Source organism: Plodia interpunctella, chromosome 20 (genome assembly GCF_027563975.2).
Source record: "Plodia interpunctella isolate USDA-ARS_2022_Savannah chromosome 20, ilPloInte3.2, whole genome shotgun sequence".
Taxonomy (NCBI): domain Eukaryota; kingdom Metazoa; phylum Arthropoda; class Insecta; order Lepidoptera; family Pyralidae; genus Plodia; species Plodia interpunctella.
This window is the reverse complement of record NC_071313.1, coordinates 2,853,553-2,871,849: the sequence shown is the minus strand read 5'-3', so window position 1 is coordinate 2,871,849 and position 18,297 is coordinate 2,853,553. Positions and strand designations below refer to the sequence as shown.

At 34.0% G+C, this 18,297-nt stretch overlaps 1 protein-coding gene across 1 annotated transcript in view; it reads left to right on the top strand.

Moving 5' to 3' along the window:
* The first annotated feature begins 10,735 nt into the window (after nucleotides 1-10,735).
* LOC128678548 (synaptotagmin-10-like) overlaps nucleotides 10,736-18,297 on the top strand; it is a 69,120-nt gene continuing 61,558 nt past the window's right edge. The window contains exon 1 of the mRNA XM_053760139.1: nucleotides 10,736-10,856. Within this exon, the coding sequence (XP_053616114.1) occupies nucleotides 10,745-10,856 (112 nt within the window). The 5' untranslated portion in view covers nucleotides 10,736-10,744. The remainder of the gene's footprint in view (nucleotides 10,857-18,297) is intronic.

The following is an 18,297-nucleotide window of genomic DNA, read 5'->3' as shown; positions in this document are numbered from 1 at the left end:
TTAATTTTTGCCACATGTAATACCTAGTAATTTATATACCTACCACAAAATTCTGTAAATAGGTACAATATCCGAAATACATTCAGGGTTTAAACTCGGTCAAAAACATTTTGAGTCAAAGTCTAGATTTATTTAGGCCTCGCTCAATCCATCATTCTGATTGAAAATATTATTTGCCGAACTCATTGAGCTGATAATAGAATTGTCAGGGTGAGTTGCCAAGTCCATCAAGGGAAAGGGCAATCGACAATAGATTTCTCTTATTGTCGATGGGGTATTGTTAAAGTCATTATTTAATCTCAATTTTACCAATAAACCCGATATACAGGCCTCAGAGTTTCACAAATCTTGCCTCTGTCTACCCCGTCTACCCTGTCTAAAGACGAGATATCGCTATCCAGATTAAAAATGTGTCTAATACAAAATTTATCGATTCCCATTGCTAAAGTTTTTCAAATTCTAACAGGATGAGCAACATTTTCTTTGTATAATCCATTAAACAATGTTTATCCAGTAATCAGATCTCATCAATTTTGATATTGAATATTTATTTAAACTATAAGTATCAATTTTATTGAATTACTAACTTTGGCCAGCGGCTTCGCTCGCGCAAATGTCGCTCTTGGTGGAAATTCCAAAAGGTGCTTACGCTACATAAATAATCTGCATACGATATTTCAAATTTCTGCATTACACGGGTTTCTCTCACTTCAAATATAAATTTCATACAAACTTTCAACTTCCTTTTCACCTCTTTCGGGGTCGAATCACCAGAAATCCTATGTAAGCGCTTACAATACTTTTATGTTTACACAGTTTGATATGTCTAGTTGTTTCTATCTATCTTATATGAAAATGCTTATTTATTGCAAGTAAAATTAATTTTTATTGATAATGAACCACTGGTTTTAGTACGATATCTTGGCCGAAATGCTTACTTAAAGGTAGTTCTTATTTATCTTAATTGGTCAAAAAGAAAACACCTCAGCGGCAATTAAAACAAGCCATAATTACACGGGGGAGCCGCAAAAAACTTTATATACCAACGCAAATAACCCGACCCTTATTTGTTTAGCTTCAAAGGAATTTTCACCGCTGGGTGAGATTTTTCGCGCGAAAAGTTCAATGACTTTGTTTACTTTTTTATGTTTTAATCAAAAGCTTTATATTAACCTGCCAGAACTTGCTTGTTGTGACTGAAGTAACTAACTTCACATAAAACAAAACTGGCGACCCGGCCTGGCTTCGCACGGTCCAATACGCTGGTTTGTATTAAACATACAGTCTTCGTTAATAAATTGTCTAAACAACAGCGAAAACAGCATCTAAATTCGTTGCGTGGTTTAGAAGAAGAAAGCTTAGTAACAGACAGACGCTGCGGGTGACTTTGTTTTATAGTATGTTGTGATAGTGAGAAACTGGTGTAGTAAGTCAGTAGTTATTAATAAAAAAGATAAAGTATATCCCTATTATTAGCTAAAGTATGTATTGTCACTATCGCACTTTAGTTCAAAGTATGCTTTATATTTTTTAATTAATAGCAGGTCTCATGTATCACGGATCTTCGATTCTTTATTATGCAACAATATAACTTAGTATATGCCTGCTAAAAAATTTAATACTAAAACACAGAAATAATTACATTACATATACAGCAGTCCTGTCAAATATCCACATTTAGAACTTCACGCTAATAGTTAACAACAATGAAAATTAGTCTTGTACTTTTAATTTAATTAAAAGTTTAAATAATTATCTTCAAAGCTGGTACCTCCAATATCGAGGTTTTTAACCCTGCATCCTAAGATACGCTTGCATTCTGTATTAAAATAAAAAATTTACCTATTTCTCGTAGACAAATTTTTCTTTTATTAATACATTTAAAAAAGAACTCACAAAAATGCAGAAGATTTTTAATTTAAAACAGTTACAGTCTATTAAGAAAGTGAAGAGAACAGATTTAAAAGGAACCGCATTTTTTGGCATTGCAATACTAAATGGAATGGTCAAGATTATCGATAAATACCCAGTATTGCCAGCCAACAGGAGACGGCGCCCATTCATTGTCATCACTTTCTTGACAGACTGTATTATTAAATTTTACTGCTAAAATATTTTTCTTTTTTTCAATGTAATAAGTTTTGAGATAATAAAAAAATACTTTACCTCCTCCTTCTTCATCCATTTTCGAATTTCACTCTAGCTCGAGTGTCCTTGTACACCTGCGCCTGAGAAGTCTGCTACAATTTTTCATGAAGTTTATTATTTTACCTATGAAGCTCCAAAACTTCTTTGTAAAACATTACTAAATGCTACGACGTGATAAATTAAAATATCTTGCATGGAAACCCCTTTTGTCGAGGTTTGAAGAAAGAAAAAAATCGATGAAGTTCTTGCGAACATACTTACTCTATTCCATTTATTAGAAAAACATTATTCTACTCTTTTTATTAGTTCAAATTAGGAACCAGATGCCTTTACATGTGTGTGAGACGCACACAGAACATTCCTCTCTTTGTGTGCGTGTTATGTTTGTGTGCGCGTATTCTTAGTGTAAAGTAGCCTGTTGCTCGTTTCCAGTGAGAGTAAACCAATTTGTAACCTTAACTGTGTGTTTTTAACGTCGATTTTTGTACGAAGGATTGTAAGGTGAAGAAGGATGTCTGGGAAGCTTCCGTTTCTGTTTATTTACCTTGAAAAAGTAGTGAAGTTGTGTATTTGGTTGATTGACGTTTAGTGGATTAGCAGGCTGAGTGTTCATAAAAGCTTATTCAATTTACCAATTTTCTACACACTGTACTGGCGTATTTTACAAGTTGGCTTCCAGTTTCATCTTAAAATAATAATAGTTTTTTTGTGTTCACGAGATGACACACATTATTAAACGGAATACGGAGAATCAACGTGACAATTTCTACACAACACGGTATAAAGTAATGTCTGAACCTTTATTTACCTAACATGCAGGACTATTCTTTTGGTCTTAGGGAAACCCAGGCGGACGAAGACGCGCGCAAAAGTTTGTATTATACACTAATATTACAAACGCTAGAGTTTGGATGTTAGTGTGTGCGACACACTCACACACACACCCAGAGTGTGTGAGTGTGTTTGTTATTCAATCACCCCATTCGGTTTGTCGTTTAGTCGCTATCGAGCCGATTCGCAGTGAGACGCAACTAACCAATAACAGTGCGCCATTGTGACTCGACGACAACCACAACGCAATGTGATTGGTTTACCCATCTCACTGCGAATCGACTCGATAGTGAGAAGTGAAATACAATTGCAAATATACACTTCGCGCTTTCTACTGTTAGGTTTTCGATGATATTTTTTACACATAGGTATCTAATGAAATTCTAACGGAATAGAAGACCCAGGTCACAAATAGTTTTACATAATATACTATTTTCATTTCACCGAGTCGCAAAAGAAGAGCACATCTTTACATCCGTAAAGATGTGCGAACTGGATTATTCTACAAGGAAAAGATGGTTGTAAAATTATTCAGAAAACAATTTCTCACGAGCGAACGATCCCTCGAACTAGGACAAGTAGGAAAAAATATACAATAGACTCTATAGTATGTATATAATAGTATCGTGGAGTTAGTAATCCATAACACAAGTCTCGAATTTACTTTGGGGCCAACTCAATCTGTTTGATTTGTCCGTACGTATTTATTTATTTTTTGGATGTGAACGTAATTTTTTTTGTCATTTTTATAATAAATTAAAAAAAAAAAAATATTGTACCCACATGAATTACCTACTAAATCCATTATATAAATCATGGACGTGTAAAAAAAAAGACTTATTTTTATACAACAGTAACAGTGACACCAGTCGACTTTGACGTTGATTTTAACCTGTGCGCCGCTGACGTTTAGACAAAATGGCGTATTTTGCGTTTTTGTGCGTAAATTAAAGTTAACGTCAAACTTGGTTGCTGCAACCCACTCTAAATACATACATTTGAACTCTATTCTCCAGGTATAAGATTCAGGAGCAAAAAAAACCAAACAATTTCATTTTGCATAGTCTATATGTGTAATATCTCTGTTCTCCTAATGGTTAGCTGGGAGATAGTAATGCTTTTAGCATTAAGTTCGCCTTTTTTTTGGACATTAGTCCAAGTAAAAACATACTTATCAAAAACATATTTATCATAAACTTTATTAACTTTGATACACAAACAATATGTATGACTGTTAGTGGCTTCTAAATGAGCCTTTAACAAGTTTATTTGTCAGATAAATTAAAAAATCCCGATTTTCAATATTCATTTCGCTACAACTTTTGAACGAATGAATAGATTTTCATGAAACATGACTAAGAACACTCGGGATAAAATTTTCTTTGACACAAAAAAAATCTAAACGAAAATCAGTTCATCCGTTTGAGGGCTATGAGGCCACAGATTTATTCACAGATACACAGACTTATACAGAGAGTTAAAAATATATAACACCCCTCATTTTGCGTCGGAGGTTACAAAAACAGATAAAAGTTTACGTCATAAATCATTTCAATTCTTTTGCGTATAAAAAACAATTATTCATGCGTTGGCTTTTCAACAAAAAATCATAGCTAAACAATGAACATGCAAACAAAAAGAGATTCGCCGGTTATTTAATATTCGAGAGAGTATACAAAATGCTCATCGCAAACAAAAATCCATTACTGTAATGAACGAATGTACGACGTCCCAACTGAGAGACACACGCGACGAGGCAGCGAGAGCCGGCGCGATGTGTCAAGTATCAAATGAATATATAGTTTCGGCGCGACGCGTAGCGTAATGCTGAGTTCCGTCGCGCGACCAGGACGCAGGGTGATGGCATCACGTAGAGGGATATAATTTTTTACGGCGGCATATTACGTGACCGCAGATAGGGTTAATCAAGAATCGATAGAGTATAGTAGAGAGCGACTAGCGACCAGGCTGTTGTATGCACAAACTTTCGTTAATAAATTTCTGAGAAATAGCAGAAAAAAACTGCTACAAAATACGTGAAAAAAGCTTAAAAACAGAGAGACTCGACGGGCGGCTTTGTTAATAGTGATGACACTTCGACATTAACCGGAAGTACTCTCTCTCTCTCTCTCTCTCTCTCTCTCTCATTCTCTTCTTTTTTGCCTGCGATAACAGAAGCATCGTAAAAATAAAGTTTTAAATGTGAGATATGCATTTCCTAAGTTTCACCTAAATCTGGATTCTTAAGCTGAAATTTGTGCTTCTTTGCTCCTTACCAAATCCCATTCCAAATAGAGTCGGTGCTGTAATGATTCATTAATTATTTTATTCATGTAGGTGTATATCTGGTGAATATAATGGGAACTTTAATTAATATACTTATATATTTCACAGCGTGCTTTTTAATGTAATGGATATAGTAAAAAAATCTAAGGTAAAAATATGATACTTTTTTCAAGTCAAACCGATGTCATTGGGGGTGAAATTTTAGCACACTGGTCCAATAATAATAATAAACATAACAATAAAAGTCAATAGTAAAGCATACAATAGAAAATGACGCCATTTTTGCGCAATCAAAACCGAATCTGCAATCGAAATTCTTTACATAAATTATTTCCAATTTTTTTTTTTAAACATTTGAAACAAATTCACAAACCAAAAGTTGTATCGATCGAAGTGTTCGATCAAACTTATTCGAGGACGAGTGTTGTGAATGTAGAAATAGTAGACCTTCAGAAAATATTGATGAAAAATTTATGAAGGGAACATCGATGGCGTGAGAATCGGGCACCGAGTTGTCAAAAACCAGTATAGAAGGATCTGTAAGTTCTGCGCATTTATAGTCAATACGACGCTATCCGCTTCTATACTGTCCATATCTCTATGCGAACTGTGTGTAGTTCCCGCCTTAGGAGCCATATTGACATCTTGGTCTTCTTCTTATTGTGTCTTATATTACCGGCGTCTGATGTTATTCAAGTCGCCTAAAGGCATCTGACACGACTTTCACCTAAAGCCATCTAATGATCTACTAAATATTTAATAAGTGTGCAGATTCCTATTCGATAGATGTTTTAACTAATAATATTACAAATGCGAAAGTAAGTTTGTGTCATGTCAAACGTCGTATGTGTTGTATACAAAACAATTGTTGTTTACAAAATTTATTTTTATTTAGCAAAATTATATAAAAATAGCAAGTTTACAATTTGTTAGTAATAAATTTATACAAAGACGGGGCCAGGAGGACGCTTGACAGACATCGGCAAAATGTTGTGTTGTCTAAGTTGAAACGAAGGCCGGCAGGCGTTGGACGGCTCGAGCTCCGCAGTTCCTTATCTCTAGGGTTACCTATCAGGCTGTACTAGCCTAGCTGGTTATTTAAATTCTTCTCAGTTGATGATTCAATAAGTATTCTGGATCCCTGAATACTTGACAGCAGAGGATGAGAACGCAAAAGACAAAGTTTGTTGCTGTTGTATTATGCTCGAGGCCCGTGCTTTGCGCCCGTACCTTGTTATGATTAAGAAGGTATAACAAGCAAATCCAAATTGTGTCAGAGACCTTGGATTACTCGTCGGGTTCGACAAGTTTTGTAGATTATCGAATATTGGTTTAATTTTAGCCAATATTATTTATCATTGGAATATTTAATTTCGTCGAATTCTAAATCCGCCCATAGGGTAAGATAACCATTGGAGGTATGATAATGACAGAGTTTTATCCATGTCAGTCAACATCAACAGTCATGACAGTTGTCAAACAAAAGTCCATGACATTTGACGTTGACAGCAGGTACGACCATAGACTTTTTTTTGGTTTCGTTTATCCATGTGGAAAGACAAAGAGATCTAAGCCCATACAGTCGTCATCTGTAGCTTCTTATTTACTTAATAACAATACTCCGTACGAAGTACTTATTAAATACATGGTAGTATCATAAGGCGTACTAACGACAAACGGCCTTAAAATACACAAAAAAAAAAGAAAGAACTTTATGACTAATCAAAATCATTTTTAGAAAAAAAAATTACATTTATTTATTTATTTTATTTATTTATTTCATCATCTTACTACAACCATTACATTTGTTACCTCTTCATGCGTTATCTACTCGAACGGTGTTCTTAAAATTATCGCATATATATAATTAGGACATACGTTACCATTCATTACGAAAAAAAAACTATTGTATTCCCGTGGTATTTGCGAAAAACCTGTATTCTACTATTACTAAAAGCTAATAAAATAAACTTTCCAATAAAAACGTACGTATGGACATTAAGTACGTTTTAACAACTTCGGAATATTAAAACAAATATCTAGATACAGAACATGTTTTATACTTGTCTTGAAATCAGTTAAAAACCTCATTATTTATCCCGCAACATGTAATTTATGAACTATCACGGAAACTATCCGAACTACATCATGAACAGCAGAACTTTCCATGAATTTTCAAGTAGATAATATCATAACAATATTTGTTAACATTTTATGATGGATTTTTTTAATGAAAGAAAGCAGTTTATTTGGTTATAACAAAATCAGCTTTATATATTACAATACATATAACTAAACTGGTTCCCGCTCAGCTTGTTGTCACGGTTCTAGGCCGGGACGCTGTCTTCAGTGCGTACCATAGAGAAAATAAAGTAGGAATAATATAATAACTAAAATTAAAAAAATATAGATATAAAAAATCCCAACTAATATTATAAGTAAGTAAACTATCTTTGTTTGTTTGTTACCTCTTCACGCATTATCTACTGGACCGATTGTTATGAAATTTGGTACACGAGTAGAAAATAATCTTTTTATCCCGAAATTCCCAAGGAAGCGAAGTCCCGGGGCCCAGCTAGTAAACTATAACATGAACTTTAGCCATGCATATTGAACATTACAAAAACAAATATAACTATGTAAGTATTAATTTTTAAGGAAACAAAATAATGTCAAGTGTGAGTTTCGTCGGCTCGTGCACCGGGGGTGCGGTCAATCGCACAGCTGAGGGTCATGGCCCTTATGTGGAATGTAACACACACAATGATTTTCTTGATAATAATTTGCCATTGCCTTCTCCATTTCACACGCTAGCTTATATGCAAATATTAAGTTTTCTCAACATATTTTCTATCAACGGGCGCAAGTGGTTTATTAAAACAAATAATTATTTTACAAATACATATTATGTCAGATCTGTATACAAACTCATGTGACACGAGTACGGTTCAGAATTAAAAAAACTTTATATAAAATGGAACGAAAAATTATAGTGTCGTCGTATATCGCATACATTTATAGAGTAATCGAGTGGACGGCCGTTTACACGTGCAATCGATTAGTTAAACTGTACTGTGCAAATGAGTCCCAGTGCTACGCTCCCGCGGGCGCTACGAGGCTACGAGCTACGAGCCGCTACGATTTCTGCTACGAATAACATGATGCTTTGATTTCGAAATGAGCGAAACGAAAAAGTTATTTTTATCCCAATACACTTTTACACAATATATATTACTATATTTTTTGTTTTGACGACTATTCGAAGGCCCTTATATATTAATGTAAACACTATTGAAAAAAATACTGTAATAATGACAATGATTTCAAAGATATGACAAAAATAAAATCACAAGTTTTTGGACTCGTCCAAACGCTTCATACTAAATGACACGAACAAGTGACGTCACAAGTTGCTAAAATGTTCCCAAAGAAAGCTATGTTTGTTCGACAGCTACATTAAATATTACGTTTATAGTGATTAATAAAAGTTATTACAAAATTTTAGCTTTCTATGATGGTTGAGTTTGTTTTTATAATTTCATGCTTTTCGAAAATTAATGTAAAGCGAACAATATAATTTTCAAGGAACACCGGAATATATGCGAATGTGAAACACATGTGCTTCAGTAACTTGCCCTTGGGAGGTCACCGACCTTCAACACGCCAACGAGTCAATTACGTAATACGCCGTGTAATTTTGTGTAATTTTCGCGGGTAGCTTTATTCTGGTGTTGATTGATGAGCCTGTGAGAGCTAATCAAGTTCTGGAGTAAATGATATGATATTGAGGTTCCGCACCCGAATAGTGACATGGTTTTTACTACTAGATTCCGATGTCCGTCCGTCTCTGACATGGGGGCTTTTCCTAGACCGTAATAGACACAAATGTTTCCACTATAACCACAAATACTAAAAAAGCTGATATTTTAACTCCTATACAAACGTGACATTTTTTGCAATGTTTATAAATATTTGTTAAAAAAATACTCACATTTAGCAAAATCTACTTTATAGGTATAGCGCTAATAGACTATGTAAAAAAAAGTTGTAGAACCCGAAATTTGAAGGTTAGTTAATTCTTACGCGAACCCCGGGCTTCAGGCGACACAGCCGTGAACGAAACCGGAAACACGCAAAGATGAGATAGAGTACAACGAGCTTTACAACTAAATTATCGACTTTGAAACGACTTGTTTATAATGAAGTTTGTAATAAAATCTCTCTTTTGGGACCTATTTGAAACTAGTTTTCACGTGTGTGTTGTTGATCTCATATCGATTTTCCCGTTAGGACCAGTATTTTCTGTTTCTACATAAAATGAAAATTGTAATTTATATATAAAACATACTCATGAATAATAATACAAATTCAATGTTTGAACGCATTCATCCATACTAAATGTAAAGAGAAAAGATTTGTAATTTTGTTTTTTGTTTTAGTTGGTTATTTGGTATAGAGATAGACGAAGTACAGTACAGTAACATAGGCTTTTTATTATGGTAATGCCCGAGCGAAGCCTGGACAGACCACTAGTATCTAGTGGAAGATAAACGTACTTTTGCGATGATACATCACTTTCTATACATCAAAGAACATTTATTTAGGACATAAACAGCACTGAATCGCCATTTCATACCGTCAAGTTCATTTTTAATTTTACATTCACATACCTATTATGTATTCGTACACAACAGGTTCGATTGTAAATCACTCATTTCAAATCGCCAACGTTTCACATCGAACAATTAAGGATATTTTCTTTAACAATGTGAGGTCGACCCGGCCGAGGTCGTTTAGTTACTTGAGATCAATCAGATTTATTTAAAACCACTTTCACAAATGAATGTTTTATTTCCTTGGAACTAGATCTTACTTTCTATAAGTGTGGCATCAAACCCACACGACCCGTAAAACATCCTCCATCCCATGGAAAATAAAGCAAGACTTTACAATCAAATTAGTAATATTACAGAATGGAAATGGGAATCAACACACTGTTAGGAAGTACATTCAATCACTTTAAAAAAATATTTAATATAAAAAAAAAACAGTTAAAATCGATAGATTAATAATGTTGGTGTACTGTCATCAATTTCAAACAAATGAAAAAAAAAAAACGTATATTTAATTTCTAATAAATTTATATTATTATCATGTGATAATCCGGCATCGGAGCATGATTGTGTTTGCGGTACTAGCATCTATCCCAGTTTTTAAGAGAAAACCCGTACACCAGTATCACAAATAAAATAAATTTATCAGTAATGATTACAAAGGAATATACAGGACGTTACAAGGTTACCATCTATTAAAATACTACTCGTACGTCACCGTGGTTGGTTCTAAAGAAGATACCGTGTCTTACCACTTATATATGAAATGTTCCACTTCTGTACAATAACTAATCTGTGGCAACCCTCCGTCTGCCGTCCCGTTTCACCTGGCCCCAGCGTCATTCGCGCCCCGACCGCCGTTGAATATGGGCGTCCCGCGGCTCAGTAGCACCCCGCCAGCCGAGGTAGCGCTCGAGCGTGCCAGGCGGCCCCACCTGTTGATCGTAGACGACTCGAGGGAAACGCGCGCAAGCGAAGGTTAGTGACTTTTAAAATTCGAACGTTTTTTTTTACTCTGGCCAGTAATTTTCAAGACGCAAATAAATGCAGTCAAAATTGAGGGACATCTGTGTGATTTAAAAAAAAAATATAACTCGACGAGATTATTTTATCAAGGCGTGAGAAGTTTTCCAACTAATTTAAACTAAAAAACTATTTTAATTTTATTTTCTCGTGTTTTAAAAAAAGCTTACTTATGATGATAATAAGAGTGTAATTGGATATATTTCTTTAAAAAACTTACTTATTATGCTCATGCGTTACCATATACGTTACTAACTTATTGTTAATTAAATATTATTTTTTCATATTTTGCTGTACAATGAAAGCTACAAAATAACGCACATAAATTTATTTTACAACTGTCTACGATATTAAATTAAATTACAGAGTACTTGCATTTACAATTTTATCTAAATACATATGTAAATCGTATAGAGGATAGGTTATTTCTTAATTGGAATTCTATAATAAAAGCGAAAAACACTCACTCATCATGAAATCTCTAAAACTAATCCTAATATTATAATAAATGCGAAAGTAGTTTGTTACCTCTTCACGCTTTATCTACTCAACCAATCTTCTTGAAATTTTGCGTACATGTAGTTTGATGTATGGAGAAGGACATACGGTAGGTTTAATTTCATCCCGGAATAATTACTGTTCGCGTAGGAAATTCACGCGGGCGAAGCCGCGGAACGAAGGCGTAAGCCAATAAAGGTGACGTCCGCTACTTCCTCTTCGTCGAGTCGAGCGTTCTAATTACAACTTGCAACATTATGTCTGTTGCTAGGTTAATTTTTTTTGGAATAGAATTGTGTGATGAGCATCGTATTATTGGTAAACTTCATAAGACGTCCGCTAAAAAAGGACTTTTGGAAATTCCAGCCAAATAAAGGGGTGAAATAGAAATTGAAAGTTTTACGTCGAGATTTTTCTTCTTTTTTTTTGGAAGGCAAATTAACACGGGCGAATCCGCGGGCAAAGCTAGTAAGTAATGGAGCCTTGAAGAAGTACATTCTAAATAACCCTCGAAAGCTGACAAGGCCTAACAAACTGGTCAAATAAACAATCTTCAGCTGAATAAACTTCAGAACAAAATGAATTATGTAATGGTTTCAATATTCGCCTCCTGTACCTGCGGGAATTTGTTGAAGATAATTAAATTTTATCGAACATTTTCCCGTTGGTCTTAATGACATTGATTCCAGAATTAAATTACATCAACCAAAGATATTAGAATACATCAACTTTCGAAGTTATTTATGATTATATTAATCATAAATAATTTCGAAAGTTGATGTTTTATTGAACTGGTAACAAGTTGAAACTCACTGTAATGGGATTTATATACTTATTTTATTACATACCCGTTGTCTCTTTCGTTTTTTTTTTTCAATATACGTGGCCGTCCAAATCAATAGGGACCTTATGGCGCCCTGCACTTACGCCATTATTGCCGTTGTTTTGTATTCGAACAACGGCAATAAAGACTTTAGCGCCAGCCGCCATAAGATACCTTTTGATTCGGACGGCCACATATAATTACTATATAATAGAAGGAAAGAAAGCACTCTCTTCCTTTCATTCGTTTGCTTATAGTAATTATATATTGAATTAGATTTCATTAGTATTTAACTACCTTAAATTGGCTCTTTTAGAATTCCTAAGTCTTTATTAGCTGATAAATGTTATTATACATTAAAAGATTTCTTTAATGATAGACTCTGATAGAATTTAGTGCTAGTATACATTATAATTCTTTAGCAATTCTTTAGTGGATAGCATGCTCCGTTTATTTATTTATATTTGCATACCTATATTCGGTAAAACATGTAGGTTTAATTCATTTTGACATCAATTTCTATATTTGTACTCATGTTTTGGGCAAATAAATGTTTTCTTTCTTTCGTTCTTCTTTCTTTTTCTAGAAGATGCAGGACGCCCCACGACGTGAACCAACATTTATGTTGTGTCTCGTAAACTGTCCACGAACGTGCTAAGACTAGATTGACTTAATAAGTCTAGGGCCAAAGCAATGGAATGAAAGGGAATGTATTAATTATTCGGTGCGCAGAAATTTAATGAAAAGGTTTTACCAATCTATTGTCACCGTCTTTTTGACTGAAATAACGTTGACATTTCGATTCATGATAATTTTGATGCTCTGAAATGAGATAAAGCGATTGTAATTTTGAATTATATTCCGTGCCAGCAGCCCGTCCCGGCTTCGCTCGGGTAAAACATTAAAAAATATACACTTAAACCTTCCTCTAGATTCACACTAGTTTGTGGTGAAAACTGTCGGCCTACCATAATTACGAAACGATTCAAATGCAGCTCAGTTTTATTTAGAAACTTGAATCGCATTAGTATTAAAACCTTTTCTACTTGATGGTACGAATTTGCGATGGAGAACAGTTTAGGTCCTGAACTGGATCGCATTAAGAGATGATGGTAAGCCCCCTGTACAAAAATCCGTCCAATAGTGTATCGCGTTCATACAGACAGACGCGACAGGGGGACTTCGTTTTAGCACATCCTTTTGCCACATATTTAACAGGATTTTTTTTTGGGAACGGCCAATTATTTTCACAAAGATAGAAAATTTTATTGTTCCTCCTTCATCAGCAGTTGAAACTTTGTTGAACCTATCCCTTTAGTCATCGACATCTACGGTAGGATATAGAGTGGTCCTATTCCAGGGCGGAACCACACGCCCATATTACCACACTCTGTTTCAGCCATTTTCCATTTGCGCGGTAAATTATGGAAATACATACGAATTGGTTGTACGACAGAAAAATCGTTAATTTTTACTGTCGCCGAACCCACGACAATGCGTGAACATTGCGTAGTTAGTATGAGTACTTTTATTTACCACAATGAAAAACCGGCAATGTATACCGAATCCGACAAAGTTTGGAAACCTGCTAGACGACAGTTTGGAGCCGACATTACAAGGTTCACGCGGTACACAAGTCTCAACGCGCGTAAATAAAACGTTTAAGTAGAACATTGGTTTGCACCAGTCAATTGTAAGTCATATAACAGCCTGTAATAATAATAAATAAATACCCCATCACTAAGTTAACATCAACATTCTAATACGCTAACTTTAACATGCGCGTCACGGCGTTTAGATACAATGGCCTACTTTGAGTTTTGCAGATTGTAATAATCAAATAAAAATGATGCAACCGAACAACAGTGATTGTGTGGTCACTTTTTACTTTATTAAACTTACAATGTCTCGAGTGGAATCTTACAACTTAATTTTGAAGCAGATATCTTCAACCCATTGAGCTGAAATTTAAAAAAATTACTTTTCTAATATGGGCACAAGATCATCCAGACAACTCAATAAAATTTATTCGACTTTGACCAACTTTGACTGAATTACCTAAAAGTAATTTAACACAATTGTAATTAACAACTTGTCAATTTCGATTTTGCTGTCAAGTTTCTTTAAAAAAATTATTTAAATATTATATTATCCACAAGCTGCGCCCGGGGCTTCGCTTCTATGGGAATTTCGGTAAAAAAGTACTGTATATGTTATTCTACCCGTCTACCAAATTTCATAACCAGTCCAGTAGCCTTTGCATGAAAGCAACAAAGAATCGAAAAAAAAATATAGTAAGGTAATTGTAACGTATGCGCAGTAGTAAATTTACATGCTAAACAAGGATTACAGTCATCATACATACATAAATATTATCAAGCCTGTTTCAGCCATGATCGTAGAAAAACTAGTGATTTCGCCTCGCCTCAAGATTAAAATTTACATTATTAAATATAATTACGTATTTAGCCAAAACATTCAACTACAAATCTGTTATTATTTATTAGTTTTAGGCATGGTTCCGTTCCTCAAAATGAAAAAATGAAAGCTATCCTGTAAGAGACAGGCCTCTGCCTGTCCATCCGATTTTACGAACTCATTATTTTATAGGCGTGTGTCTCAAATTTCACCGAGTTTTTACACATAGCCTCATTATTTCAACAACAGTTTTGTCTTTGATACCTCGACCTAACAGAGGATCGTTTACAAAGGGTATTGTTTGCCTATTAAGGGTCGCCAGCCTGCAATGGACCATTAGGCCGAACTGACACTATAGCACGATTTCGGAATCGGTAAAATTATTAATATTTTATGTTTTTAATATAATTTTCAATGGTCTTTGATAGTGTGTTTGCTGATCATAGGGTTTCAGGTAAACTGTAGACGTAATCTCCTGTAACATGGTTAAATGTTATAAAAATAGACTTTACCACTAAAATGTACAAAAAGAATGATCACCTTTTGTATCAACTCATAAGCATCACAAGAAAAATATTAGTTAAAATGTTGTTTGCCACCCACCCTAAGGTGGATTGCACCAGTCAACTTTAACCTGCGTGTTTAGATAAAATGTCGTACTTTGCATTTATCTGCGCAGGTTAACGTCAAAGTTGATGAATGTAACGCACTATTATGGACAAAACCAATTCGTTTTTATCGATTCACTCAACTACGTCTTTTCTGTAAAAACAACTTTCCACGCGTTATGAATTAAATATATCCGAATATTTTTCACGTGTCCCTGACACAAGCTCGTACCTGAATAAGTTAACTTTGTACTATTTCCTAACATATACTGATGGAAACTATAATCCTGTATTTGTTCGCATACTTTACTCTTGTTCCATAATAAAATCAAAACATGATACATAATATTAATCCCCAAAGATATTCCTTTATTGTTATTTAGGTTGTTTTAGGTTTGACGACATCGGTGGCGCAGTGGTAAAGTTCTTGCCACTGGACCGAGAGGTCCCGGGTTCGATCCCCGGTCGGGTCATAATGGAAAATGATCTTTTTCTGATTGGCCCGAGTCTTGGATGTTTATCTATATATGTATTTGTTATAAAATATAGTATCGTTGAGTTAGTGTTAGTAAGTCTCGAACTTACTTTGGGGCTGGCTCAATCTGTGTGATTTGTCCTAATATATTATATTATTATTATTATTATATATAAAGGTATCTAGTATATATTTATGTAGGTAATTAATTATTTTATTATTGTAAGATTTTGTTCATTTTGTTCAATTATAATTTCACCTGTGTGCTTACTACTTATATATACCTTACAGTTTTTCTCAAAGGTTGATTAGTAGAGAATTCTTTTAGCATGAAATCCCCCTTTGGTGACATATTGGTAAATTGATTATGTAAATAAATATCCAAAATACCCACCAAGTGCTAGTTGAACTTTAACCCAGTCGAATAGCCAATTAACGAATAATTAATCTTTTTAGTTTATTAGTAAGAAAATTGTCAACATTGTATATATATATATATATATATATATATATATATATACATGAATATTAGTATACTGGACCGGGACAAGGACGGGACGAAAGATGCCCGGATCTTTATTGAAGGCAGTGATGGATGGAATGTCCCCAGGGTCGTTAGATTTGCATTGAATTCTTCTTGGTATATTAAAATTGTTGTCCTTTTTATGTCCTTTAAGAAAAATGTCTGTTTAAACAACTTTTGGTAAAGTTTTAAATAATTTCATTTTCTGTATTAATTTTTTTATGATTACAGTGATTTCAATGTAAGTATCACATTTACTTAAGATGCATAGTAGAATATAGCTATGAAAATTTTAAGGGAACAATAGAGAAACTGGCAAATTATTGGAAAAATATTTTTAATGATTATCGTCTAGCTTTACAATATTGTATATATCAATATATACAATACTATAATCCAATATATATAGTATCTTATATAGTATTATATATATATATATATATATATATATATATATATATATATATAATCTTATATATCCTGTATTTGTACATGTAGAACGATATCCAACATGAACCGAATACGCGTGCAAAAATATAACGTTTTTCCATGTGCCCGTGAGAATTTCGAGAAATATCCTCATGCCATAATGTTTTTATATACATAAAATAACAAACCTATTTATGTACACTTCTCTCGAGATATCTCACCAGGAGATACGATATGCAATACCCAGAAAATAAAAAAAGTGCTTCCATTATTATAAAAATCTACACAAAATAATACGAAAACCATAGACGTTGTTATATTGTAATTAATTAGACATTATTACATAAGTCGAAGGCATTCTCAATACCTTTAACCTTGTATTCCCCATATGTTCGTCCTTGAGCCAGTTCCCGTTCGCTTTTCCGGAAAATCAGACTCCTTATAACAAAAATAAGGGTGTAACAAAGCTTACACAGCTTTCTGATAAGAAACTTGACCTTCCCGGTAAGTATAAACTTGTATACAATCAAAAGTTTCGGATGGATTATATTTTTAATAAATTAAAAAAATTGGGCGTTTATTTGATTTTTACGTTTGATGGGTCTGTTTGTCTGTTCGTGCCATTCTCAAACGGTTGACCGATTTTGATCCAGATTTTTTATTTGATAGAGAACTTAATCGAGAGTGTTCTCAGCAAATGTAATTAAAAAATAACCCGGAATTTCAAATGTAGTATTTTATAATTATCATACTCATATGTCTCATTTCAGGCATAGTTGTAACACCACTTTTCCAAAATTCATTTGACGTCTTCTGTAAAAAATATATCTAATCACGAAAAATAGTTTCGATGTCGAATCTGTATTTTTGTAGCTAAATTCAATCCTTGTTAATAACCGCTGAGTATATATGAATTGTTAACTTATTTTTTTACCTTAAAACTGTCAAAAAGTTGATTACTTTAAAATTTTGATCATTTTGTTGTATAACGTATCTAAAAAATAATGAACATTTTTGTTTTCTAAAACATTTGTTTAAAACCAAATACTGTTTGGGATTTTTTAAATGCTAGTTCTTTTTATTTAAAACTAGCGGTTCACTAACCAGCATTGATTGGACTTCAAAGTAAATAAGTCAGTATTGTTTACATTTCGTGAACCGTACAGATGAATTATTAATGCAAAACATTGCACTATATTTAGCCCGACGTGGCGTGGGCGGCGTAAACAAGAAACATCGAATATAACTGGGGTACACGGCAGACACACCTACGTAATACTACATTCATATTAAATGGGGTAAATGCTAGGGGCGGCGTGTGGTCCCGCCCTGGAATATGTCCACTCGTCCATGGATATCGCACGAGGTGGACTAAGCCTGCACAGATTATAGGTAGGCTATAGTGTTCCCAAGGATCGTTGAGGTCAGACAGGCGGCCAATTGTAAAATCACAACCAAATTAAAAAAAAAAATAAGTACGTGCCTCGTCACAGTCTCGAATGAACCGGTAACATGAGAAAACCAGAGATAAGAGAGAGTTAAGGCGATTACTCCTCGCGCACTACGCCAAAATAAAAAAAAATATTTTACCAGATTATGCCACACTACATAATTTTAATAGG